This window comes from Salvelinus namaycush, chromosome 41 (assembly GCF_016432855.1).
Source record: "Salvelinus namaycush isolate Seneca chromosome 41, SaNama_1.0, whole genome shotgun sequence".
Lineage (NCBI taxonomy): Eukaryota > Metazoa > Chordata > Actinopteri > Salmoniformes > Salmonidae > Salvelinus > Salvelinus namaycush.
This window is the reverse complement of record NC_052347.1, coordinates 841491-868225: the sequence shown is the minus strand read 5'-3', so window position 1 is coordinate 868225 and position 26735 is coordinate 841491. Positions and strand designations below refer to the sequence as shown.

General features: G+C 43.0%; 3 protein-coding genes across 3 annotated transcripts; 1 reads left to right on the top strand and 2 right to left on the bottom strand.

Moving 5' to 3' along the window:
• Window positions 1-1898: 1898 nt before the first annotated feature.
• On the top strand, window positions 1899-4448 carry LOC120034350 (parvalbumin-7-like). The gene is made up of 4 exons (XM_038980872.1): window positions 1899-1959; window positions 3303-3435; window positions 3730-3839; window positions 3963-4448. Exons 1-4 carry the CDS (start codon window positions 1899-1901, stop codon window positions 3986-3988), a joined length of 330 nt encoding a protein of 109 aa, XP_038836800.1. The 3' UTR covers window positions 3989-4448.
• Window positions 4449-5820: 1372 nt separating this feature from the next.
• LOC120033940 (brain-specific angiogenesis inhibitor 1-associated protein 2-like protein 2) lies at window positions 5821-9884 on the bottom strand. Its single transcript, XM_038980343.1, has 4 exons — window positions 9790-9884; window positions 9447-9612; window positions 9042-9085; window positions 5821-7028 (listed from the first exon to the last, which is right to left on the bottom strand). The coding sequence occupies exons 1-4, from the start codon at window positions 9882-9884 to the stop codon at window positions 6950-6952; spliced, it is 384 nt and encodes a 127-aa protein (XP_038836271.1). The 3' UTR covers window positions 5821-6949.
• A 1817-nt stretch (window positions 9885-11701) lies between these two features.
• Window positions 11702-26439, bottom strand: LOC120033939 (brain-specific angiogenesis inhibitor 1-associated protein 2-like protein 2). Its single transcript, XM_038980342.1, has 9 exons — window positions 26249-26439; window positions 25824-25899; window positions 24964-25050; window positions 14444-14505; window positions 14075-14146; window positions 13480-13560; window positions 12922-13047; window positions 12257-12446; window positions 11702-11925 (listed from the first exon to the last, which is right to left on the bottom strand). Exons 1-9 carry the CDS (start codon window positions 26300-26302, stop codon window positions 11702-11704), a joined length of 972 nt encoding a protein of 323 aa, XP_038836270.1. The 5' UTR covers window positions 26303-26439.
• Window positions 26440-26735: the final 296 nt, after the last annotated feature.

Sequence of the window (26735 nt, the reverse complement as noted above, 5' to 3'; positions counted from 1 at the left end):
TTTCACAGGTGGCCAAAAAGAACTGAACGCCACGCCTCCAGTATTCTGATCTGACCTGATGGATCATAGCTCAATGACCCAACTGGCTGGGTCAAAAAGAACACAACATGTGTCTGTCCACTATGGGCTGCTTTTAACCCAGCATTTTTTAAAGTGCAGTAGTAATTGTACCCAGAAAAAATGTACGTCATACTAGATTATCTGCACATGTACCCTAAAAGATATTAACCAGTACCCAGGGCTAGATTAAGAAATCTGGCAAAATTATGCTCTCTGGTGTAATTTCAACATTGAGGACGGGCTCATGTGGATGGATAAAAAAAAATATATAAATAATAATTGTTTTTGCCTCTTGGGTCCGTTATGGGCTTGGGCCATGCCCCTGACTCACACAACTGACCAGTCACATGTATCTCCTCCCCCGTTCTAACGATTAGCAGAGTGGCACCAGGCAGCAGCAGGCTATCTACACTCATTGACAGTTGGCTCCTGAATCCTCCTGTGGTTGGCGGTTGCAGAATATTATATATATAATATATACTGTGTATTTTTGGGGTAAGCCCCTGCATTAAGCCGGCCCTGAAGGTACCTTATGTGTACCTTTGACCTTGTATTCTTGCCTATTAATCTGTGGCCACAGATTTGGTTGTGTAGCAGGAAATTCAGATTGCTGGCATCCCCATTACGGAAAAAATGATTTCGATTTCGAAACGATGATTTCACGTGAAGTGTTCCAAATGTGAAGTGTTCCAAAAACACGTTTTCACATGATTTCACATGTGAAATGGTGTGTTTTTCTGTAAGGGAAAGGCTTCATAATTCATAAAGGTCATCTTAACTAGCTGATATTATCTTACAGAACGAAACGTATAAGATCTCCTAAGCCTGTGATAAACTCAGACGTTATTTTAGGCGTTTACCCCAAAACCCCATTCTTTCTCTATTAATTTCCCTCATAGGAACGGCCGAACAAGCCAGAGGCAAAGCATTTCCATTTTTTAGGACTACAAGCTGGCAAGCTCTGTTGTACTATATTTGTCTAGCTGGGCCTTTTCGCTCACTTATCCCATGAGCCTTTGCTGCAGTAGTGTCTTAGGGAAATATCTTAGAGCACCCTACTTGGCCCTGCGGTCCTGACGCCCTGGAGCATGGCCACCCCTCGGGGGCCATTACAGACATAAACTAATCCAAAAATAGACTTAAAAATTGCCCTCGCACGATATCATAGGATGGCCACCACATGGCAACCACACCTCAACCTACTAATCCATTCCTCAATAACCCCTTAGTCAACACCACTCACTCCCCAACTCTCCTCACATTTGTAAGTGAGAAGCAATTGACTTCAATGGCACACAGGGTTGGACACACAGGGCCAAGAGGTTTGGACACACAGCTCGCCTTTCAAAGTGTGAGACATAAGGAGCCCCCTGTCCACACTATTACTCTACACAGCTCTAACTCTGTGGTGTGTCCACAATGGCCTCCTAGCTCCACAGCTCTCGTTCTTGTTCTATGGTATGTCAGACACAGCACAAGGCACAGATCCCATGGCGCTAACCCTGCTGAGTAGACGCCTGGAGACCAGCCACGTTTCTCTTATAATACCCCCAACCTCAACCTGCTCCCAAAAAACACACACAAACTAAATGGAGAACTGAGCACCCCTCACCCCCTCCTCCATTTTCTCCTCCTCCCTCCTCTCCCTCCTTTCTAATTTGTTCTCTCAATATCTCGCTCTCGCCCTGATTTCTTGCTCCAGTTCACAAGTCTCAGCAGTGTAATATGAGAATATCTCTCTCTGTTCCCTTTGCTCTCATGTACCCTCGTGTTTAACTTAGTTCCCCACTTTTCTTCTCATCCTTCCCCCCCTCTTTCCTGACATTCCAGCTGCTGAGATGGCGATGAACAGCATTCTCAACGCTGCCGACATCAAGAAAGCTCTAGACGCCTTCGCAGGTGACCAAACACCTTTTACTCCATTTCATTTTCTTACATCACATTTAGGAACAGTTTCCCAGACATACATTAAACCTAGTCCAGGACTAAGAAGCACTCTCAATGAAGATTCTCCATGGAAAAAAATTCTGTTGTTGTGCAGGACTAGGCTTAATCTGTGTATGGGAAACGGTCCCATAATGTGTACACAAGAAAACACTGAAAAGAGGCAAAATAAATGGCTAATAATACTTAGGAAAGGTATAATTAACTTTTTGTATTGCACGCGAGTGGCGAATATGTGTTCTCTCTACTAAAGTGTTAACAGGAGGAGCCCCATGGTCCAACATACACATCGGATGCGTCCCAAATGGCACCCTATTCCCTATAGTGCCCTCCTTTTGACCAGAACCTCATGTGTCCTGGTCAAAAGTAGTACACTTTTTCCGTGGGGCGACGCACGATTGGCCCAGCGTCGTCCGGGTTAGGGAGGGTTTGGCCGGTAGGGATATCCTGGTCCCATCGCGCACCAGCGACTCCTGTGGCGGGCCGGGCGCAGTGCACGCTAACCAAGGTCGCCAGGTGCACAGTGTTTCCTCCGACACATTGGTGCGGCTGGCTTCCGGGTTGGATGCGCACTGTGTTAAGAAGCAGTGCGGCTTGGTTGGGTTGTGTTTCGGAGGACGCATGGCTTTCGACCTTCGTCTCTCCCGAGCCCGAACGGGAGTTGTAGCGATGAGACAAGATAGTAATTACTAACAATTGGATACCACGAAATTGGGGAGAAAAAGGGGGTAAAATTTTAATAAAAATAAAAAATAAAATAAAAAAAGTTGTACACTATGTGGCAAATAGGTGGCCATTTGGGATCAACACTTTTTACATAATTATGGTACTGTTATAGCACATCATATCTGACATAATTATGATAGTGTAATAACTGATATTGTGTAACACATCTGCCAGAGGATGCCAGCTAGTCCTGGGGTTGGCGCAGTCCTCTAACCTATAGAATTGATATGACCACTGGCACAACACATGCTCTGAATCCACACACGCACATACACTCAGACAAACGCTGTATCATAGAGTAAAAAGAGTAATTTCTTAATGATTGTTTGGCATTAACGTTCAGCCTCTGGAGTGTTGTACACAGGCAGTCACCCATGCTGTTTTTTGTACTTTGTGTGTGTATGTGTGTGTGTGTGTGCAAGCATCCGTGCGTGCCTGCCTGTCTGTCTGCGTGCATGCGTGCCTGTCTGTGTGTGTTTGTATGTACGTGTGTGTGTGTCTGCCTCCATTTGTGTTTGTACTGTGTGTGTGTGTGTGTGTTCACTAAACTCTGTGTGCATTATGCCGTGCAGCGGCTGACTCTTTTGACCATAAGAAATTCTTTGAGATGGTGGGTCTGAAGGCCAAGTCAGCTGAGGATGTGAAGAAAGCCTTCCTGGTGCTGGACGCTGACGCCAGCGGATTCATAGAGGAGGAGGAGCTCAAGTAAGAGACACACACACACAGGGAGACACACAGAGAGAGACACACACAGAGAGACACACACAGAGAAAGACACAGACAGAGAGAGAAACACACCAACACTTTGACTGACTACACACTCCGCGATATATTAAACAATATACAGTGCGTGGTGACTGACCAGTGACCATGTGGACATGCATTCCCATCCTATATACACACACAAACACTCATGGTTAACTGTTTAGGCACCAGAGCATTCCTAGTAGTTGTACGGTCTGTACTCAAGTCTCTCTGCCCTCTTCCTGTTGTCCATAGGTTCGTACTGAAGGGATTTGCCTCAGACGGCAGGGACCTGACCGACAAAGAAACCAAAGCATTCTTAAACGAAGCTGACAAGGATGGAGACGGCATGATCGGCATCGATGGTAAATAAACTATTTCTCTGACCGACGGACACATGTACTCACCTGCATCATCATAGTGTAATCAGATTTTCCACAGAGTCTACAGAGCGCTCTAACCTCTTGTCTCTTCTTGTTCTCTTTCAGAGTTCGTTGCCCTGGTGCACGAGTAATAGACACCTTCCTAAACCGACTAGCGCTCCACCACCCAGCCCCGATACTCCCCCTCTTCCAGTCTGCAGCCGACCCCCCACACGCACCCCTTCCTCCCCCACCTCATCCCTCCACCTGCCCTCACTGACACCCAGCTCTCTCCCACTCAAGCGCACGACTACTACTGCACCGGAGGAAGGGTGTCGTGGCTCCCGCCCCCACCCCGCTAACTTACCCCTCTCCCCCACTCCCACTCCCACCCACAACCCCATCCTATTTATTTCTTCCTTTTTATACAAACGTATGTGTTTCTGTTTCTGTATAGTTATCAGACCGCCTGGAAGGCCAATAACCTCAAGTTAAAATAATAATGTAGATATTTCAAAATGAGAGAAAGTCATTTCTCCTTTGAGTTGATTTTACTTCACCCCCATTTTTCTCTCTCCCTCTCCCCCCACTCTTTCTCTTTCTCTGTCCCTTGTTTCTGTCTCTTTCTATCTCTATTTCAACTTTCTGGCACTGCTCTCCTCCTTTCCTTTCCTCCCCATCCCTCTCTCCTTTGGTAATGAGCTGTTGTAATAACACACCAAAAGATGAAACTGTGAAAGAACAAAATAAAATAAAATATAAAAATGCCTCAAGAACAACTGACTCACTCCGATGCTTCCTTTAATGTTTCCTCTGTTTGTCTCCTTCTCATCTCCGATTGGTAGTGCTGAGCGATTAGTGCTTTTTGAGGTCGGTTTCTTTTTCAGTTTGATTACAAAAAAGTAATCACAGTTTCGATTTCGGTTTCGATAATATATTTGCCTTTTTACTGCAGTGGGCTAAATCAGAGTAGTCTTAAACAAATCTACTTTGAAACAAAAGTATACCCCTCATTCACATGTTTATGAAATGTATTACATTTTGAGTTTGCATCCCAATATTACATCACAGAAGATGGAAATATATCAAAATCGTTTGACAGATTTTCAGCGGCTTTTTAAGACGTATGTTTATAAATTGTGAAATTATGTAAACTATTAATAACATTCCACCAATGAGGCCACTAGAGAGCAATTTGGTCATTTGAATGCAGGAAAGGGGTACACATTAAATGCATTACAAAATAAAACAATTTTAATGATTTTAAAGCTTTTTAATGGAAATTACAAACCAAAAATAGTGAACATTCAATTGCCAAAACATTACAAATATTCCATTGTCTCTGTCAGGTCCACATTGGGTAGACATCAATAGAAAAATGGAAAATTACTATGATAATAATAACATATTTCATTTGTGTACATTACGTAGTTTTTATCTGATGACTTTATCATTTTTAATTTCTTAAGGTCATCATCTCATCTCTGCTCAAGTTGTAGCAGCCAGCCAGCCCGACCATCTAACGTTACATTATCTCTGTGCTCCCTATACTGTACTGTCTTTTGTCATCCTGTTTAGGCTAGCCTGTCTAATAATGCTGCAGAGCAGTCTGCCAAAATAATTTTACTAGTCCTTCAAAGGAGATAAGGAACACTTTCACGAATTGTCTCTGTCCCTCTCGTCGTTGTGTTGTGTACATTCCTCTCATGCGGTCTATTTGGTCTGTGTGTATCTAACATTGTAGTAAATTACCAAATTTCTGTGCTGAATTAGGTTTAATTGTTGGCTTAATACTACAGCCAAGCGTCCCACATAGTTCTTGACTTACTTTCTCTTGTGAATTATTTGATTCCTCTCTACAGAAACGGCACGTTGGGCTCACAAATAAATAAATAAATGAACCAATGTTGGTCAATTGGTTGTTCAATAACACCCCCCCCCCCCCCCCCCCCCCAAAATATGACATTTTGGTTAATAGCTCAGCACTTCCAAGTGGCCCTCAATAACAAAAAAATAAATGTGTAAAATATCGCCAGCAACTAAAAAACTTCAGAATCAGAGGATGTATTTCTGTCTGATTTAAAGGAATTTGAAACCATGTGAAAAGCAGCTGCCATTTTTATTCTAGCAGTAAAGTAAAAATTATTCATTCAGTTACAGCTATAACAGCTCAACACTCTCACGTCAGCCATTTACATAGCTGGGTACACACGAAAGGGTAATTTAGGTTAAGTATCCCCATTGGTGGATTAGAATTGACAACCCCGGGTTCTTCACTACAGTAGTAGTCCACCCTACTGCCTGCATGAACAAACAAACACATACACATCATATCGTACATTTACTAAAGGCACTGGACAAAACAGCACTGTTAAGTTAGTAGCTCAAACTCACTTGTCATAACAATCTATCTACATGGCATTCCTAAGAGAAATATTAGCTCACTGTGGTTCACTGTAGTTTAGCATCAAAGTTACGTATTGGTTTAAACTGCCATATTGTCACTGTACAAGCAAAGCTAAATAAAAGAGCTACTTGAAGACAACAATTCAAAAGGCTTTGATTAAAAACAACTTCCTCTACCATGATATTTCCTGTACCTAACACGTATATCCCTGATTCTGAAGAAAAGTGCATAAATGAGCGCTCTCAAAGATTTGTCTCACTAACTAAAAAAAAATTATTAATGCACTTTTCAGGTCAATCAGTGCACCAAGCATCTATTAGGGTTTCTGTCATCTTACACTGCCCTCTGAAGTTCCTTTATCACTGTAGTCATCCGATAAACTCCATAATATGGATATAAATACAAGATTGGTATTAGGGGCTGCTTAGGGAAAGTTTTGGGCAGTTTTAAGACAGTTTTCAACAATTTGGGAAGATTTGGGGCAGTTTTAGGGCATCAACCCTAAAACCCCTGCTGCATGGTAGTGGACGCGTTTTAGGATGACTACATTTCAGACCCACCTGGATAAATATTTATTTAACAGATCAGTGAATCATATGATATAGCAGTCAATAAAGTGGCATGAAACCATTTTTTTGATGCAATCCAACAACTGAAATGTAGTCAACCTGGAACGCGCCCAGTACCTCTCAAGGGCGTGACCTCTTCACCGACGGAGCCGCGGAGCAGATCGGTCATCTGTGGATGTGGGCTTCAGCTTGACAGTGGCAAAAGGGTTAGTGCCCCTATACAACAGACAGATTGAGAGAACAGAGATATTTCAGTTCACACATGATATTGTAACAATATATATATATTTTTTTTATTAAACCTTTATTTATCTAGGCAAGTCAGTTAAGAACAAATTCTTATCTACAATGACAGCCTACACCAGCCAAACCCAGACAACGCTGGGCCAATTGAGCGCCGGCCTATGGTACTCCAAATCACAGCCGGTTGTGATGCAGCCTGGAATCGAACCAGTGTGTCTGTAGTGACACCACAAGCACTGAGACAGCTGCGCCACTCAGGAGCCCCCGTCTAATTTCAAAGTCGTTCCAAATATTTTTGACAGCCTGGGATGACTCCTGCTCCTCTATATCGTTCCGTTTCTCCAAACGTCACATTTTTTTAGTTAAGGGTTAAGTTTAGGCACTCATACCAATAGTTAAGGTAATGGTCAAGGTTTTGGATAGGGTTAAAACATGAAGTTCAGGCACTCATTCCAATGGTTAAAGGGGCAATCAATACATTTTTGGACTTACAAATTCATGATATGTACCCATTGATTCTTGAAGAATACAATTTAGAAATGCCTCATGAGCTTAGTTCAACTGTCATACCCCAATAGAATTTAAAATGTAAGCTTATTTTGCTTCAACATTTGTAAACATAGAAAATGTTAACAAGGTTAAAACTATAATTTTGATATCATGGATGGCCAGTCTTTGTATTCATAGCTCTGTCTATGAATTTGAGAGTGATTTCATTTCTCCAGCCCCATCACTTTGTTTTTTATCAAACCAGGGGTGGGTAGTCTGCTTTGTTATTGTTTTTACTGCTGATTGCCACTTTAAGGCAAGGGTTAAGGTATGAGATAGGTTATATATACGTACATACTACCATTCAAAAGTTTGGGATCACTTAGAAATGTCCTTGTTTTTGAAAGAAAAGCACATTTTTGGTCCATTTAAATAACATCAAATTGATCAGAAATATAGTGTAGACTTTTGTTAATGTTGTAAATGACTATTGTAGCTGGAAACGGTAGATTTTTAATGGAATATCTACAAAGGCCCATTATCAGCAACCATCACTCCTGTGTTCCAATGGCACGTTGTGTTAGCTAATCCAAGTTTATTATTTTAAAAGGCTAATTGATCATTAGAAAACCCTTTTGCAATTATGTTTGCATAGCTGAAAACTGTTGTTCTGATTAAAGAAGCAATAAAACTGGCCTTCTTTAGACTAGTTGAGTATCTGGAACATCAGCATTTGTGGGTTCGATTACAGGCTCAAAATGGCTAGAAACAAATAACTTTCTGCTGAAACTCGTCAGTCTATTCTGGTTCTGAGAAATTATGGCTATTCCATGAGAGAAATTGCCAAGAAACTGAAGATCTCGTATAACGCTGTGTACTACTCCCTTCACAGAACAGCGCAAACTGGCTCTAACCAGAATAGAAAGAGGAGGGGAAGGCCCCGGTGCACAACTGAGCAAGAGGATAAGTACATTAGAGTGACTATTTTGAGAAACAGACACCTCACAAGTCCTCAACTGGCAGCTTCATTAAATAGTACATGCAAAACAACAGTCTCAACGTCAATTGTGAAGAGGCGACTCCGGAATGCTGGCCTTCTAGGCAGAGTTGCAAAGAAAAAGCCATATCTCAGACTGGCCAATAAAAATAAAAGATTAAGATGGGCAAAAGAACACAGACACTGGACAGAGGAACTCTGAACTATTTGTTTCTGTCCATAACTGGGATCCAACACACAGTCTTCTGATCCAGAATCATGGGATTACACCCCTGTCCATTACCTGTCCATAACGCCCTAGAAAAATCCAAGCCTACTTGATGGTAATAGCGTTCACTGTTGCCCTTATTGGCTTGTTTTGATGGCATTTCCCAACGTCCTCGGAACATGGATAAACATCCAGTTTCGACGTCAATCTTGAACAATCTCTCTAGATATCACTTCTTAGTAATGAATAAACACAAATAGAACTGATGAGAACTGCAATGGTTGTTCCTTACTTTGGGAAGAGGTTTGGCACAGGTCCACCATGGCGCTCTCCTCTCTGCATGGAGAGGAAAGTACACAACTTTAAAGAGGTATCTATTCCAACCCATGCAAACATTTTTACATATAGAGCTGAAACCCAGAGTGGGGGGCAGAGCATCTGTGGGTGTGTAATCCACACCATGCAAAGATCCAACACCATGCACACACACACACACACACACACACACACACACACACACACACACACACACACACACACACACACACACACACACACACACACACACACACACACACACACACACAAGTGTGGTACAGCAGGCTCACCATAGAGTAAACACTGTAAACGCTAGAATTTAACATGACCTTCATGGCCAACATCGATCCTCAGTGATCATTCACCCAGGCAGCACTACCTTGTTGTCAGAGTGAGACTCCGTCCTTCTCTCCATGATGGGTGTGATTGGACGCATCTCTGTCTGTCTATTGGGTGGAGGCGGGGGCGGGGGTCTGCCGTGGCTGCTGCCTCCTGATTGGTCTAGTAGGTTGTCCATACTGTGGGCGCTCCTAAGGGTGGAGCTACTGAAGGGTCAAAGATCACCAAAAGTCAAAACAGCACTAGCATTAGCAACTCTTTTTAGAATATAAAACACGATCAACATAACTCACTAGCAATGTTTCATAATTCACTTATAATTTCCCTTGAGGGGAAATTTGGGTGAACTGTCCCTTTAAGAGACAGTGGAGCTAGTGGATCACCTGGAGCCAGTTGATCTAGGGGCCTCCTCCAGTGGCCCCACATAGGCAGCTGGGAACCAGCCCTGACTGTGGTGGGAAACAGAGAAGAGATACATTTCTATGAGTTTCTATGAAGGACAGAGAGCTATGGCATGCTAACATTCAGCACGTCATAAGCAAGTAAGCTAAAAATATATACACTGCTCAAAAAAATAAAGGGAACACTTAAACAACACAATGTAACTCCAAGTCAATCACACTTCTGTGAAATCAAACTGTCCACTTAGGAAGCAACACTGATTGACAATACATTTCACATGCTGTTGTGCAAATGGAATAGACAAAAGGTGGAAATTATAGGCAATTAGTAAGACACCCCCAAAAAAGGAATGGTTCTGCAGGTGGTGACCACAGACCACTTCTCAGTTCCTATGCTTCCTGGCTGATGTTTTGGTCACTTTTGAATGCTGGCGGTGCTTTCACTCTAGTGGTAGCATGAGACGGAGTCTACAACCCACACAAGTGGCTCAGGTAGTGCAGTTCATCCAGGATGGCACATCAATGCGAGCTGTGGCAAAAAGGTTTGCTGTGTCTGTCAGCGTAGTGTCCAGAGCATGGAGGCGCTACCAGGAGACAGGCCAGTACATCAGGAGACGTGGAGGAGGCCGTAGGAGGGCAACAACCCAGCAGCAGGACCGCTACCTCCGCCTTTGTGCAAGGAGGTGCACTGCCAGAGCCCTGCAAAATGACCTCCAGCAGGCCACAAATGTGCATGTGTCTGCTCAAACGGTCAGAAACAGACTCCATGAGGGTGGTATGAGGGCCCGACGTCCACAGGTGGGGGTTGTGCTTACAGCCCAACACCGTGCAGGACGTTTGGCATTTGCCAGAGAACACCAAGATTGGCAAATTCGCCACTGGCGCCCTGTGCTCTTCAAAGATGAAAGCAGGTTCACACTGAGCACATGAGCACATGTGACAGACGTGACAGAGTCTGGAGACGCCGTGGAGAACGTTCTGCTGCCTGCAACATCTTCCAGCATGACCGGTTTGGCGGTGGGTGAGTCATGGTGTGGGGTGGCATTTCTTTGTGGGGCCGCACAGCCCTCCATGTGCTCGCCAGAGGTAGCCTGACTGCCATTAGGTACCGAGATGAGATCCTCAGACCCCTTGTGAGACCATATGCTGACACCTGCACATTTGTGGCCTGCTGGAGGTCATTTTGCAGGGCTCTGGCAGTGCACCTCCTTGCACAAAGGCGGAGGTAGCGGTCCTGCTGCTGGGTTGTTGCCCTCCTACGGCCTCCTCCACGTCTCCTGATGTACTGGCCTGTCTCCTGGTAGCGCCTCCATACTCTGGACACTACGCTGACAGACACAGCAAACCTTCTTGCCACAGCTCGCATTGATGTGCCATCCTGGATGAGCTGCACTACCTGAGCCACTTGTGTGGGTTGTAGACTCCGTCTCATGCTACTACTAGAGTGAAAGCACCGCCAGCATTCAAAAGTGACCAAAACATCAGCCAGGAAGCATAGGAACTGAGAAGTGGTCTGTGGTCACCACCTGCAGAATCACTCCTTTATTGGGGGTGTCTTGCTAATTGCCTATAATTTCCACCTTTTGTCTATTCCATTTGCACAACAGCATGTGAAATGTATTGTCAATCAGTGTTGCTTCCTAAGTGGACAGTTTGATTTCACAGAAGTGTGATTGACTTGGAGTTACATTGTGTTGTTTAAGTGTTCCCTTTATTTTTTTGAGCAGTGTATATTAAAACGGTATTTTAAATTTTCTGATACATATCCCAAATACTACAGTATCTAGTGGAGTATCTCTCAAACGGATTGAAGTTTTCCTTATACAATGTTGTTCTGTGAGTTCAGCTCTGCCACGAAGGCAGGAGCATCTCTCTCTCTCTCCCTCCCTCTCCCTCACCGTGAGCTATTCTCTGCCCGGCCGTAGAGCCAGCCGTTACGGGGATCCTGCACCAGCACGCTCACCACCTCCCCTCGGGAGAAGGGCAGCAGGGTGGGGCTGTTGGAGTTAGCGGGGTGGGACACCAGAGCTCTCATAGGTCTCCCTCCTCCACCTCCACCCAGACCTAGGGACTCCCCAATTGAGCTGGAGCGGGAACGGGTGTTTTGGGGTGATGGGCCTGGAGGAGGGGGGGGGGGGGGGGGGTGATGGGGTGAAGGGTGAGGGAGGGGGAGGAGAGAGGAGAGGATGTGTGAACATCAGAGGGCCAGGAGGGCAGGTCATAGGACAGGAAAGACACCTGAACACTTTGGGTATGGTATGTACATAGTATTTATTTATGGTATGGTTATAGAGCCAGACAGAGGACTCCTGATGGACATACTGTAACTTGTTTTATCATGGACATTGCCATTGATGGCTTCCACCAAAGTAGTCAACTGGGCACAAAGATGAGTACTCTATAGGTTTGGTATACTGTAGTGTAGATATACAGTATATCATGCCCCCACCTCTGGAGGGCACTCTTCCCAGAGGCTGCTCCTCTTTGCCTGACCATTGGCTCCCCCTGTCCTCCTCCCTCATTCTGGACGTGTTGTCCTGGTCCAGGCGAGAGGGGTTCTGGGATCCAGGTCCTCTGGTGGCGTTGACCTGGTCTCTCCATCCATCAGCTATCTGCTGTAGGCCTCCCCCTGCCCCTGTCTGGCCCATCGAAAACACACACACACATTACATTACCTTCATTGACCTTGTTTATTCATTGGCTTTAATCTAGTCAGGAAACTCACTCTCTTCTCTCTTACTTTGGTGACTCTCTCTCTCAAAAAAATAAAAACAGAAAGCATCAAACTAGGTGGAGCCTACTTATTCATTCCCTTTAAATCCACAAATTGGAGAAAACAAGGAAAAGGCCAGGAGCAGGTTGTCATATTGGAAACCAGCCAAGGTTCTTTCTATGATGAATGTGGTTTATGACACTATTGGAGAGGGTGGTCTGTAGCTCAGTTGGTAGAGCACGGCACTTGAAATGCCAGGATAGTGGGTTTGCTTCATGGGACCATCCATACGTAAAATGCATGCATGCCTGACTGTAAGTCGGTTTGGATAAAAGCGTCTGCTAAATGGCATATATCATTGTGTGTGTGTGATTAAATGAGAGGGCAGTAAGCTACACTACCTTGTTCATGAGATAGATGACGGACTGAGTGAGGCCACAGTGTTTCTCAGCCAGGAAACGGTATCTCCTTTCCTCCTCCATCAGAGCCTCGCGCTGACTATCCCTCAGGAAGTGAATGTACTCATCCTGTGGGCGCACACACACATGCAATACGTAAATATAAAACTTTCTCTGACACACACGCACTGTGGAAATACTTTACAGAAATGTAAGACAATGGAGTACTCCACGGTGCACTCTTAATCTTTATTTTTTATTTATTCTACTCATACTCTTTATCTGACACACACACACACACCAGTGGAGGCTGTTAGGGGAGGACAGCTCATAATAATGGCCGGAACGGCGCAAATGGAAACCATGTGTTTGACACCATTCCACCTGTTCCGCTCCAGCCATCACCATGAGCCGTCCTCCCCGATTAAGGTGCCACCAACCTCCTCTGACACACACACACACACACACACACACACACACACACACACACACACACACACACACACACACACACACACACACACACACACACACACACACACACACACAGAGTGGACTGACCTGGTAAGCCCCTCCCCTCAGCTGCCTCTCCAAAGATGTGGCCTGGGTCCGTACCTCCATCTCATATCGTCTCCTGCTGCCCTGGAGGACACATTACACCAATGCCAGACACGGTTACATTGAGTGTACAAAAAATTAGGAACACCTGCTCTTTCCATGACATAGACTGACCAGGTGAATCCAGGTGAAAGCTATGATCCCTTGTGGATCTCACCTGTTAAATCAACCTCAATCAGTGTAGATGAAGGGGAGGAGACAGGTTAAAGATGGATTTTTAAGCCTTAAGACAGTTGAGAGATGGATTGTGTATGTGTGCCATTCAGAGGGTGAATGGGCAAGACAAAATAATTAAGTGCCCTTGCTATGCACCAGTTTGAGGGTGTCAAGAACAGCAACGCTGCTTGGTTTTTCACGCTCAACAGTTTCCCGTATCAGGAATGGTCCACCATTCTTGAGCACTGCCCACTACTTCTCTACTCCCTTCTGATTCCGTCTGTGCGCCAGTCCATGCTCTTTACTACATTACTTCTGTACTGTCAACACAAGAGGGTACAGTATGTGAAAAAGGGGTATGTACAGGAGAGTGGCTACTCACTGCTATGTAGTCCTTATCCAGTTTGACATTGTTGTCCATCTCCTGCAGCACCTCAGAGTGGAACCAGTGGAACTAGTGAAACACAGAGCATGGTTATTATGATCGCAGTAGTTGAAACACCATTGGTAAGCCAAACAATCACATCTCAAACTAACAGCAAACTGTGTTGTTACCCCATCTAGTAAAATATACAGTTCAATATCTTAATAAGTGTGTTGCTTAGTTGTGAGTTGTTTTGACAGGTGAATAACTACAACCAAGGTACAATTGCAATACACTCTTAATTCTTCATTTTGTATTCTAATACAGGAAAATGACTAGTGCAGTGCTACTGTTCTACTGTTTGATGAGGAGTGTAAAGTAACCTACTATTGCTTCCATTTCAGCGGTGAGTCGCCTCTGGTTCTCTGAAATCTGAATCAGGACATCTCCTGTGAGACACAATGAGAAATTACTATCATAGGCAGGCATTAGGACACACACACACACATGCGCGTGTGCACGCACACACACATCCCAAAAAGAGAGACACAGTGTCAAAACACACACATACTCCCACTGCGCCACCCCCCCTCCCCCCAATACACACATACTGAATGAGAGCCTGCTTTTATAATCTTCAACAACATCCCAAGGCTCCTCTCTCTCTCACAACACTGTAAGACGTTTCTGTAATTTCAACAGTAAAACACTGTAGAGTTCACAGTAAAATATTGTAAATGTGTTTTAATGCACATCTGTCATTTTAAATTTGAGTCATTTAGCAGATGCTCTTATCCAGAGCGACTTACAGGTAGTGTCTTCATCCTAAAACAGCTAAGTGGGGCAACCAGCTAGGTGGGTCAACCCTACCTGTTTGAAGAGGTAGGGTTTCAGGTGCTTTCGAAAGATGAGCAAGGACTCTATTGTACTAGATTCAGGGGGAAGCTGGTTCCCCAATTGGGGTGCCAGGACAGAGAAGAGCTTGGACTGGGCTGAGTGTGGGTGGGAAGGCCAGAATGGTGGCATGCTCGGTCCTCCTTTTCCTGTAGTCCACAATCATCTCCTTAGTCTTGATCACGTTGAGGGAGAGGTTGTTGTCCTGGCACCACACGGCCAGGTCTCTGACCTCCTCCCTATAGGCTGTCTCATCGTTGTCTGTGATCAGGCCTACCACTGTTGTGTCGTCAGCAAGCTTAATGATGGTGTTGGAGTCGTGTTTGGCCACGCAGTCATGGGTGAACCGGGAGTACAGGAGGGGACTAAGTACACACCCCTGAGGGGCCCCAGTGTTGAGGATCAGCGTGGCAGATGTGTTGCTGCCTACTCTTACCACATGGGGGTGGCCCGTCAGGAAGTCCAGGATCCAGTTGCAGAGGGAGGTGTTTAGTCCCAGAGTCCTTAGCTTAGTGATGAGCTTCGTGGGCACTATGGTGTTGAACGCTGAGCTGTAGTCAATGAACAGCATTCTCACATAGGTGTTCCTTTTGTCCAGGTGGGAAAGGGCAGTGTGGAGCACCCCAGTCTGAGGTCCTAAGCGCTCTGGAGCAAGTTTCCATCAAGGATCTCTCTGTACTTTGCTCCATTCATCTTTCCCTCGATCCTGACTAGTCTCCCAGTCCCTGCCGCTGAAAAACATCCCCAAAGCATGATGCTGCCACCACCATGCTTTTTCCTGTATGGAAGGGCGTCCAGCTCTAGAAAGAGTCTTGGTGGTTCCACACTTCTTCCATTTAAGGATAATGGAGGTCACTGTGGTCTTGGGGACCTTCAGAGCCAAGACAACGCAGGAGTGGCTTCGGAACAAGTCTCTGATTGTCCTTGAGTGGCCCAGCCAGAGCCCAGACTTGAACCCGATCTAACATATCTGGTGAGACGTCAAAATAGCTGTGCAGCAACGCACCCTACAGAGTTTGAGAGGATCTGCAGAGAAGAATGGTAGAATCTCCCCAAATACAGGTGTGCCAAGCTTGAAGCGTCATACCCAAGAAGACTCGAGGCTGTAATCGCTGCCAAAGGTGCTTCAACAAAGTACTGAGTAAAGGGTCTGAATACTTATGTAAATGTGAAATAACATTTTTTTATTTTTAAGAAATTTGCTAAAAATTCTAAAAACCTGATTTTGCTTTGTCATTATGGGGTATTGTGTGTAGATTGATGAAGGGGGAAAAAACAATTGAATACATTTTATAATAATTCCTTTATGTAACAAAATGTGGAAAAAGTCAAGGGGTCTGAACATTGACGTCACCAGATGGGTTTTTGGGGCTTTAGCCCCAAATGATTTTGTCTCAGCCCCGAGTCTTTTGCCCTGCTCTGATGATGTAAAACAAACTAGGCAACACTGCATTACACTGAATACTCCAATCAAGAGCCCTGGCCTGCCCTGCCTTTTTAGTGCTGCCTAAAATCATCATTTCTGTGTACGGTGGCACTTTAGGAGGCGGAGTCAAAGTGGTTTTCCAAAGTCAATTTTGATTTGTCCAAAGAAATTATATTTCGGCGAGGGCATGCGGGCGACAAAATGAGAAGGACGGAGGTTAACTTTGTTAGCTTGCTACTACTATAGCACTTTTTGAACTCAGTTTTGAGTAACTTAAATTTCAACATGTTGACTCGAAAGCTGAACATGTTGACAGATAACATTAAACTAGATAACTAACTAACGTTGGGGACCACCCGGTCTAGCTAACATTGCTGCTAACATTAGCTACCGTTGTACATTTTATGAGCAGGGTTTTGACCAGTGGTGGTAAAGTACCCAATTGGTATACTTGAGTAAAAGTAAAGATACCTTAACAGAAAATGACTCAAGTAAGAGTGAACATCACACAGTAAAATACTACTTGAGTGAAAGTTTTTGGTGTAAAAATATACTTCAGTATCAAAAGTAAATGTAATTGCTAAAATATACCTCAGTATCAAATTACTCAAATTTAGCAAACCAGGCGGCAACATTCTCTTAGATTTTTTTATTAACCGATTGCCAGGGGCACGCTCCAACACTCAGACATCCTTTACAAATGAAGCATGTGAGTCCGTCAGATCAGAGGCAGTAGGGATGACCAGAGATGTTCTCTTGATAAGTGTGTGAATTAAACCATTTTCTGTCCTGGTAACCATTCAAAATGTAACGAGTACTTTTGAGTGTCAGGGAAAATGTATGGAGTGAAAAATACATAATATGCTTTAGGAATGTCATGAAGTAAAAGTAAAAGTAGTCAGAAATATCAATAGTAAAGTAAAGTACAGATACCCCAAAAAACTACTGAAGTAGTATTTCCTGATTATTATTTGACCATGCTTGTCATTTATGAACATTTTGAACATCTTGGCTCTCTCTAATTCTCTCCTCTCTTTCTTTCTCTCTCTCGGAGGAACTGAGCCCTAGGACCATACGTCAGGACTACCGGGCATGATGACTCCTTGCTGTCCCCAGTCCACCTGGCCTTGCTGCTGTCCCAGTTTCAACTGTTCTGCCTGCGGTTATGGAACCCCTACCTGTCCCAGACCTGCTGTTTTCAACTCTTAATTATCGGCTATGAAAAGCCAACTGACATTTATTCCTGATTATTATTTGACCATGCTTGTCATTTATGAACATTTTGAACATCTTGGCCATGTTCTGTTATAATCTCCACCCGGCACAGCCAGAAGAGGACTGGCCACCCCTCATAGCCTGGTTCCTCTCTAGGTTTCTTCCTAGGTTTTGGCCTTTATAGGGAGTTTTTCCTAGCCACCGTGCTTCTACACCTGCATTGCTTGCTATTTGGGGTTTTAGGCTGGGTTTCTGTACAGCACTTCAAGATATTAGCTGATGTACGAAGGGCTATATAAAATAAACTTGAACTTGATTGAAGTAGTACTTTCAAGTATTTTTACTTAAGTACTTTACACCACTGGTTTTGACAGTAATTGATTAGCTATCTAGACAATGAAAACTCCTTTCACCACCCCACAAGTATCACTAACTAACCAATTACTGTCTAATCAAGTAACGTTACTGTCCAAATATGCAAAAAAAAATGCTAATAAAGCTAGCTAGCTAACGTAAGGCTAACATTAGCTACTTTGGTAACATCAGCTCAATTAGCTAGCTACTGTATCTGTTGAAAAAACAAAGCTCGATAGCTGAGTTAACTTTTTTTTTTAATTTATAGAAGATGGACATACAGAATTTATTCTTGAGAAAGAAGGCGAGAGATGCAGCTCGGCAAACACAGAGTGAGATGGTTGTTGTATTTGCAGGAGTAAGTGAAAAGATTTTGTGTGTGTGTGTTTACAATACAGTTATTTGCCATCTAACTACATAGATGGGTTGGCTGACAATGTCACAAAAATGATGTGCGCTTCCATGGAGCAGAAGTCAGCCTGTTGTGATTCTGGATTGCCAGATTGCTAGCAAGAATGACAAACTGCCATGTGAGGAATCATATTTGGCTCATTTCAGCATGTTTCATCATGTTATTCATACCATGTCTTGTTTTGAGGTGTTTTGATTAATTTCATGTCAATGCAAATATGGATAAAATTTGCTAGCTAGCTAACCAACAACTGTAACAATGTATTTGAGACAACAAGTGGTCAAATGTATTTGTTTCCAATAAACATTGGAGACAAAATATAGCTTACATATCAACTATCTAAGCCAATCTGTTTTGCCCCATGGTTGAACGCATGTCGATTTTGTCGCTAAAGCGACAGAGAAAGAGAGAACACAGGTATTGTCGTTAGTGAAGGGTAAGGCAGTTGAGTGTTAATCAGGTTTAAGATTGAATGAACTGCTAATGTCATTAACGAACAGAAATTATCCCAGATTTGACCTTCAGCTCAATTCAGGTAAACATTATTTGCCTGTTGTCACATTGCATATGTGTGTGCGCGCGCATATTGCTTCTGTGTGTGTTTGTCTGTTCAGAATACTCCATATTGTTACGGCATTGATACTATGCCATCTCTGTAATAATATAGGAGTACCAGGACAGCAGAACTTCAGACAGCAAGGAAGTGAGGGGAGCGAGAGAGAGGAAGGAGCAGACAGGACAGAGAGAGAACACAGGAGAACGTAGAGAGAGGGGAGGCCCACACAAGACAAACATGTCATATTCCTCTCAGGCCAGAAGTAGTTCTTGCTGAACATTACCGCTCAAGAAAAAAGAAAGATGCCACATCTGACATGTCCTGTGTGTACAAACTGTTAGATCCCGTTATGTTTCCATCACTGAAAGCAATCATACAGGCCGCGCTGACCATCCCAGTTAGCAGATGTGAGATCTTTCCGTGCATTAAGATGTCTACATACCTGGCTGAGGAGCCCAATGACCCAAGATAGAATGCATCATGATATACATACTACGATATACATACTAACACGATATACATACTAACACGCTTCGGAAACAGTGAAGCACTTTCTGAATGCACTGTATATACTGTATGGGTCTTTCTATAAACTAGGGTACCAGTGAGGACTTCCCACACTGGAAAATGTGTTACAGCTAGAAAGTTACAGTTAAAGTGATAATAATCAGCCATTTTCTTTTCATGTTATTAGATTAAAATACAATTACACCCAAAAACGATATTTTGGTTTCATTAGTCCATTGTTGACATAGTCCCAAAATGTTTTGCTTGTTAGCAATCCAGTTTTCAAGATATGTAACTTAATGGCACATTCATCTTCTGCACATCTACCATTCCAGTGTTTAATTGCTATAGTGTAAATACTTCGCCACCATGGCCTATTTATTGCCTTACCTGCCTTATCCTACCTCATTTGCACACACTGTATATAGACTTTTTCTACTGTATTATTGACTATGTTTGTTTATTCCATGTGTAACTCTGTGTTGTTGTATGTGTCGAACTGCTTTGCTTAATCTTGGGCCAGGTCACAGTTGTAAATGAGAACTTGTTCTCAACTAGCCTATCTGGTTAAATAAAGGTGAAATATATATTTTTATAAAAACCTTCAAAATACAGAAATCATCACGTTATGATCAGCATCAAATGATTTGTGTATTTTGAAAGTTACATATCTTGAAAACTTAGAGCCTCCCGAGTGGCGACGTGGTCTAAGGCACTGCATCGCAGTGCAATTTCTGCCACTAGAGATTCTGGGTTTGAGTCCAGGCTCTGTCGCAGTCGGCCGCGACCGGGAGATCCATGGGGCGGCACACAATTGTCCCAGTGTCGTCCTGGTTAGGGGAGGGTTTGGCCGGCAGGGATGTCCCATCACGCACTAGCGACTCCTGTGGCGGGCCGGGCGCAGTGCACGCTGACAGTTTTATGTATAGCGATCTCAGATACGCAGCATAATTTTGTGTCTCCTTATGTAGGATAGACTATTGCGCAACACCCAACGCTTTTCCTATTAATTATTCTGTATATAATGACAACAAGTTACATAGCCTAGCCGGCTTATTCACAATGACATGATAAATACATTTTGTTTTCCAGATTACACCAGCAATTTTAAATCAATACAAGGGGCTTGAATCACCCTACTTGTACTTGAATTTGGAGCTCAGAAATTAAAGTACTGGAATAGGCCTATACCTTGAAAATCTGACATTTCCTCAATTTGGTGATTGAAAAGTAATTGTAATTATTGTATTCAATGTATAAGTTATCCTGCTCTCTTATAATTATCCGTGATTTCATTTTGATCCGTTTTTGTGAGAGATTTGGCAACTTTCGTTTATTTCCCACCGCTTCAATTGAAGGGTGGCTACAACTTTGTGGTAAAACAACATGTGGTTATTATGAGGAGGACAACATCTAATGTTAGCTTCAACTTTCCATACAAATCCGTCCATTAAAAAAGGAAGCTGGTTTTTGGTCACTTTCTCATTATAAAAACAGCAATGGTGAGATGAATGTTACCACCGACGTCGGCCACAGAGACTACAGAAAAAAACAGCATGTATAAATCCAAACTGTACAAAAATACAAACGCAACATGCAACAATTTCAACGATTTTACTGAGTTACAGTTCATATAAGGAAATCAGTCAATTAAAATTAATTAATTAATTCAGGACCTAATCCATGGATTTCACATGACTGGGAATATTTTAGTCAGGCAAGGTGTTGCTTATTTTCCCCAGTGTATTTATCCCTGTTTGTGTTTCCTGTCTCTCTGTGTCAGTTCATCTGGTATGTTTCCAAGTCAACCAGCATTTTTTCCATTCTCCTGCTTTTTGCATTCTCCTTTTTCTAGTCCTAGTTTTGCTTTGATTAGCGTAACGTTAACTAGAAACCACAAGTGTTTATCCAAATAATGAAAAAGCACCTGCCGAAAAGAAAATGGTCATTTCAGGTGTGCATGATCACAAAGCCGGGCGGCCCTATACGCTCACTACGCAAGTTGTGTAGGGCCCCATAATTACGCAAGGGCCCCGCCTCCCCGTGTCAAAGCGAGTGTAAATGTTTACAACTTCGATGAAGCGGAACTATCCTTCTGGTCACGAAAAGAGAAAAAAACACAATGAGAGTGAATTGCGGGAACAGCAATCAGGTAAACTTGTGTTCTCTCCTCTTCGAGTTTGATGTCAGCAAATAACAGTAACATTAAGTTGATGTGCTAGCTTGCGGTGCATCTCTCTCTAGTCTGTCTTGTCTTGCTAACCTAGCTGGGCAGCGCATCTCTTGGTCTGTCTGTGTCTTGCTTGCTTGCCAGCCACTTCCATGGCTGTGTTCTGTGACTTTGTGCCTGACAAAAGTGAGAGTGAAATACAATGATTTATTACGTTTGCTAAACGCCAACGGACAACAGTGTTTATAAACTGCAGCTCGGAAAAGATAACCGCGTCGGGCGTGAACATGCGTTCATATGCGCGTGCACGAAATGAAACTCGTGCTTTCCAGCAGCAACCTCTGTGGAGACTTCCTTATCTATAAGTCTCTCGGTCAATAATCTAGTCTCTCAGAAGTGAAATGGGGAAGTGAAATGATCATTTTCCCTACCTTCAACATGGACAACCCAGCTCCGCACTCTAATGCAGAACTTAAAATCCAGCTCCAGAGAAAGATACTCGTTTGTTCCTGCATGTCTCCACTCTTAGTGAGTATTGGCGCATCAAGCGCATTCCAAGAGGACTGAGAATACAGAAGGAGCCTACAATAGGAAAAAACTACAAAACTTTCGTTCAGAAATGGGGTTAAATCCTAAATCCTGGTCGATTTTAGACTATGAAAAATACAAAGAAGATATTTAGAGACAACTCAGTAATGATTGTTTCTATAGAAAACTGAGTGTTGATCCCACACAGGTGTTCCAAAGGGATATAGGGAAAAGGAAACTATATATATCTCAAAATCTGAATATGCATACCTTTGCTGCAAATGTGCATACCTTTGTGCAAATATTATACTACAGGGGGACAGCTGAGCCATTAAGTTAAAAAGACGACTTCTAAGAAAACAGTTTTTCAGACTGCGCCGTATATGCCAGTCCACAGAGGGCTATCTGGAAAAAGCAGCGGATATGGACAATAGGTTTCTAAGAAGAGGCTACTCTCCACAATGTGTGGATGAAACTCTTAATTTGGCATTGGGGAAAACACGAGATGAACTGCTTCAAAAAAAGACCCACTCGAGCTAAAGAACACTCTGTAACGTTCACCACCACATAATGTATACTTTGAACTCGTGAAAAGTGTGAGATGCTGTCAAGAAATACTGGCATGTTTTATCATCGGACCCAGCTTTGCCAGCTGAATTTAAGAATCCACCACTTATTGTATATAGGAGAGGTCGCAATTTACGCGATAAATTGGTCCATGCCAACTGCCAGCCACAAAATAAAATCAACCAGGCTATTTTACGCCCTCTTCCGAATGGTAGCTGTAAATGCAGAGTTTGCGTACAGTGCAACAATATGATGAAGTGTGAATATTTCTGCCACCCACATATAGGAAAACGTTTCCAAATTAATGACATCATTACGTGCTCCACCACCCATGTTATCTACATTATTAAATGTCCATGTGGGCTGTGCTATGTAGGTAAAACCTCTCGTTCTCTCAAACAGAGAATCAGTGAACATAAAAGTTAAATTAGGAGAAACGACAGGGATTATCCAGTCGCAGTACATTTTAATGCCCTACAACATGACATTTCTACCTTTTTTAGATTTTGTGGCATAGAGAAAGTTAATATATCAGACAGTGGAGGTGATGTAAATAACTCTGAGCAAAAGAGAATGTTTATGGATTTTCACCCTCCAGACATTCTTTTCTAAAGGTCTTAATGATGAAATGCCTATGTATGTTATGTTGTAAATGTAAACTTGAATTATGCCCCTGTTTCAGATTACTCTGACGTTTTTCTTGCGGTGTGACAAATGATTCATGAAAACTTGCTTGGTAGGTCGATGTCCCCCATTGTGGTTTTACAGACGTGTTTAATATGTTTTATGTACACACTTTATTCGAATATTTATGAAATTCATATTGTTTTATTTGGTAACACTTATTTGTTTTCCTTCGACTCCAACCCCATTCGGTGCGTGGAATGGATGTGGGTGGGGCTATGCCTACATAACGGTGCTAATTTAAAACACTCACAAAAGCTCTGAAGAAGGCCGTGAGAACGATACGTAAAGCTTAGTGATACTATCAAGAGCAGTGTGCGGGTTTCTTTTTTTTTGTCTCTCTCTCTCACTTCCCCTGTGAGAACCATGAGCACGGGCTGACTTGGCTATACTGCCACATGCTGCCAGTAAGTTACTGTATATTTTACAGGAAATGTTTTACAATGTGGGAGAAGTCCAATCAGTGAATGCTCAACTAGACAATCAGTTTATGTGGGTTTCCATAGCCAACCTTACACAGATGTAGGATCTTAATTTGAGCCAGTTTGCTACAGCAGGAAAATAATCCTAGAGCAACAGGAAATGTGAATTATTATGTATAATTAATTTACTTTTTTGTAGGGGTTGATACATTTTCCGTAAGGTAAAATCATGTCTGAAATTTCTAAGTGGAAATTGCAAACTTCAGAAGCCTTTTTAAACCTCAAATACAGTACATGTTTTACATTTCCTGCATTACAGGAAAGTTATCCTGCAACAGGGTGATCAAATTAAAATCCTACAACGCCTTTTAACCTCAGTGTCTGTAAGTGGCTAGATTCAGGCTGGGTTAAATTAATTTTACAGGACCCACAGCCTGTTACACTCTATTATTCATATGCTTCTGAACACTACCTGTCTGTCCCTGGATTCCACTGCTATTGTACAGACCCCCCCCCCCCCCCCCAACAAGGGCTCCGGTTGCATTATACCTCATTATACCTCACACATAGGTTGTCTTGTTATCTCAAAATGCATAAACATTGCAGTCACATTGATGTGGGCAAAGTTCATTTTAATTCATATTCCACTATGGGGTAAAATGGGGTAAAAAAATAACATAGATATATGCACCTACACCCTCTGTAACTCTGCTCTATACAAACAGGAACAGACATACTGTGTATGGCAACAAAAAAAGAAAATAACTCACACGCATACACCACATCTGCTATTCAACCCCACCCAACCCATACACACACATGTCCACCCTCTGTCCCATACACACACATGCACACACGCAAACGTCTAAGACAGCTCCAGAGGTATTGTGACGGTAAAAGGAAGTGTACCAATGTGCTGCCTGTCAGATAAACTTTGCTCTGTGTGGTTCGGTGAAGGACACTGCAGTGATTGGGGTAATAACCACAACCATAAACAGCACAAAGGACCGATAGAGTACATGGGTCCTTTGTGTTTCTCTAGTTTTGTTCCTGCATCTCTACCTTTCTCATACTCTTTAACTGACCTGATACACACCATACGGCAGACACACGCACATATGTAATGTGCACGCGCGCACACACACACACACAGGGAATGAAGAGGTTCTTACCAATAGAGCGAGACGACATGGTGTGGAAGGCCTGCTCCCCTATCTTAGCAAGGGTGCTGAAGTAAGCCTCACTGGTTACAGCAAGGGCTAAACACACACACACACACACACACACACACACACACACACACACACACACACACACACACACACACACACACACACACACACACACACACACACACACACACACACACACACACACAGAAACAAACAGGCAATTGAATTGCATATTCAGTTGATATGATTCACTTTGCTGACAATCCCAGAGTTAGACTCATGCCAGTAAAAGCACAACGAACACATTCATCTGAAAGCAGAAAATTGCAGAAAGGTTGTTTAATATGCATCAACAGATTAATCTATAATTCATTCAAATAGCTGGGCCCATCACATATACATGTTCCATAACTCATTGCTTTGGAGTGGAAAAGGACTGCTGCAGACAGAACAATAAACGGACAGACATATTTACATTCAGCAGCTCAACCAATAGAAACATGCGTAGGTTATATTATGGCCTATAGGTCCATGGTAATAAATATTCCCAGGTGATATGGCAGCACTTTACAAGGGAAACCTTATGAACTCTGACAAAATGAAAATACATTTGCATTTATTTCCAGGACGGGCACAGCCAAGGATCTCTCATTGATGGGATTGAATAGCAACGATGTGGAAGCATTGTATAGTTCTGAGAAGGACCTCTAGTAGAAATCAGAGTCATATACTGTATGTATGACTCTGCTGAGAAGGACTCTTTTGTCACGTTTTTACTCTATTTTATTGGAACACTTCATCGTATTCAAATGCATGCCACAAAGGTCATCCGTTTCACTTCCTTTCTTTCTCATGCTCACCTTGGAAAGCCTGCATGTAGCTGTTTCCCAAAGCCACTAGCTTCTGTAGACTTGGGTTGAACTGATCCATCAGGCTCTGTTAACACACACACACACACACACACACACACACACACACACACACACACACACACACACACACACACACACACACACACACACACACACACACACGCACACACACACACAGTGAGACATTGAAAGGTGTGGTGCTTATCTTGGACAGTTAGCTGTATAGATACACCCTGTTCATAAGTCATATTGTATTTATTCATAGAATACAGTACTGCTCACATGTATAGTGCGCCAAATTGAACAGTATATACATACAAACAACACATGTGCATTGCAAATTAGGCCTTCAGTTGAATTTTATATCTAGGGCCATGCTAAAATTGTCAAGAGTTCAAACCAATCTCACTCACCGCATATATGCCCAAAGTAGAGCGATGCAACTGGTCGATGTTTTGTCCAGACATTCGGACGCTCAAAGTGTTCCCACTTGCTGCCTATGAAATGTTTAATCTATTTATTTATACGTTATGAAACATAAGGCGACAGTCCCGAAAGTCCCCTATCTGTATCAACGTGGATGTTCTAATTCACAGGAAACTGGGCGAGGAGCACAACAGAACGTGTGAGGAATTGACACTGGAGCTCAGAGAGGACTATTGTAAATGATTAATCAAGTCAAAGCTATAAACGACTCAACAACACAGAACACGCAGCGACTAGTGACCTGGCGGGGGAAATACATCTAATTAAGCTTTACAAAGATAGGTTAGTAGTGTAAGTAAGGGCCTTAAAGGGCCATTTTCATTGTCTCCAGCACAATACCAGTGTCTACATGAAAATGGTGCATTTCTACATTTTGTAGAAAAATATATAAAGTTCTACCCGATGACATCATCA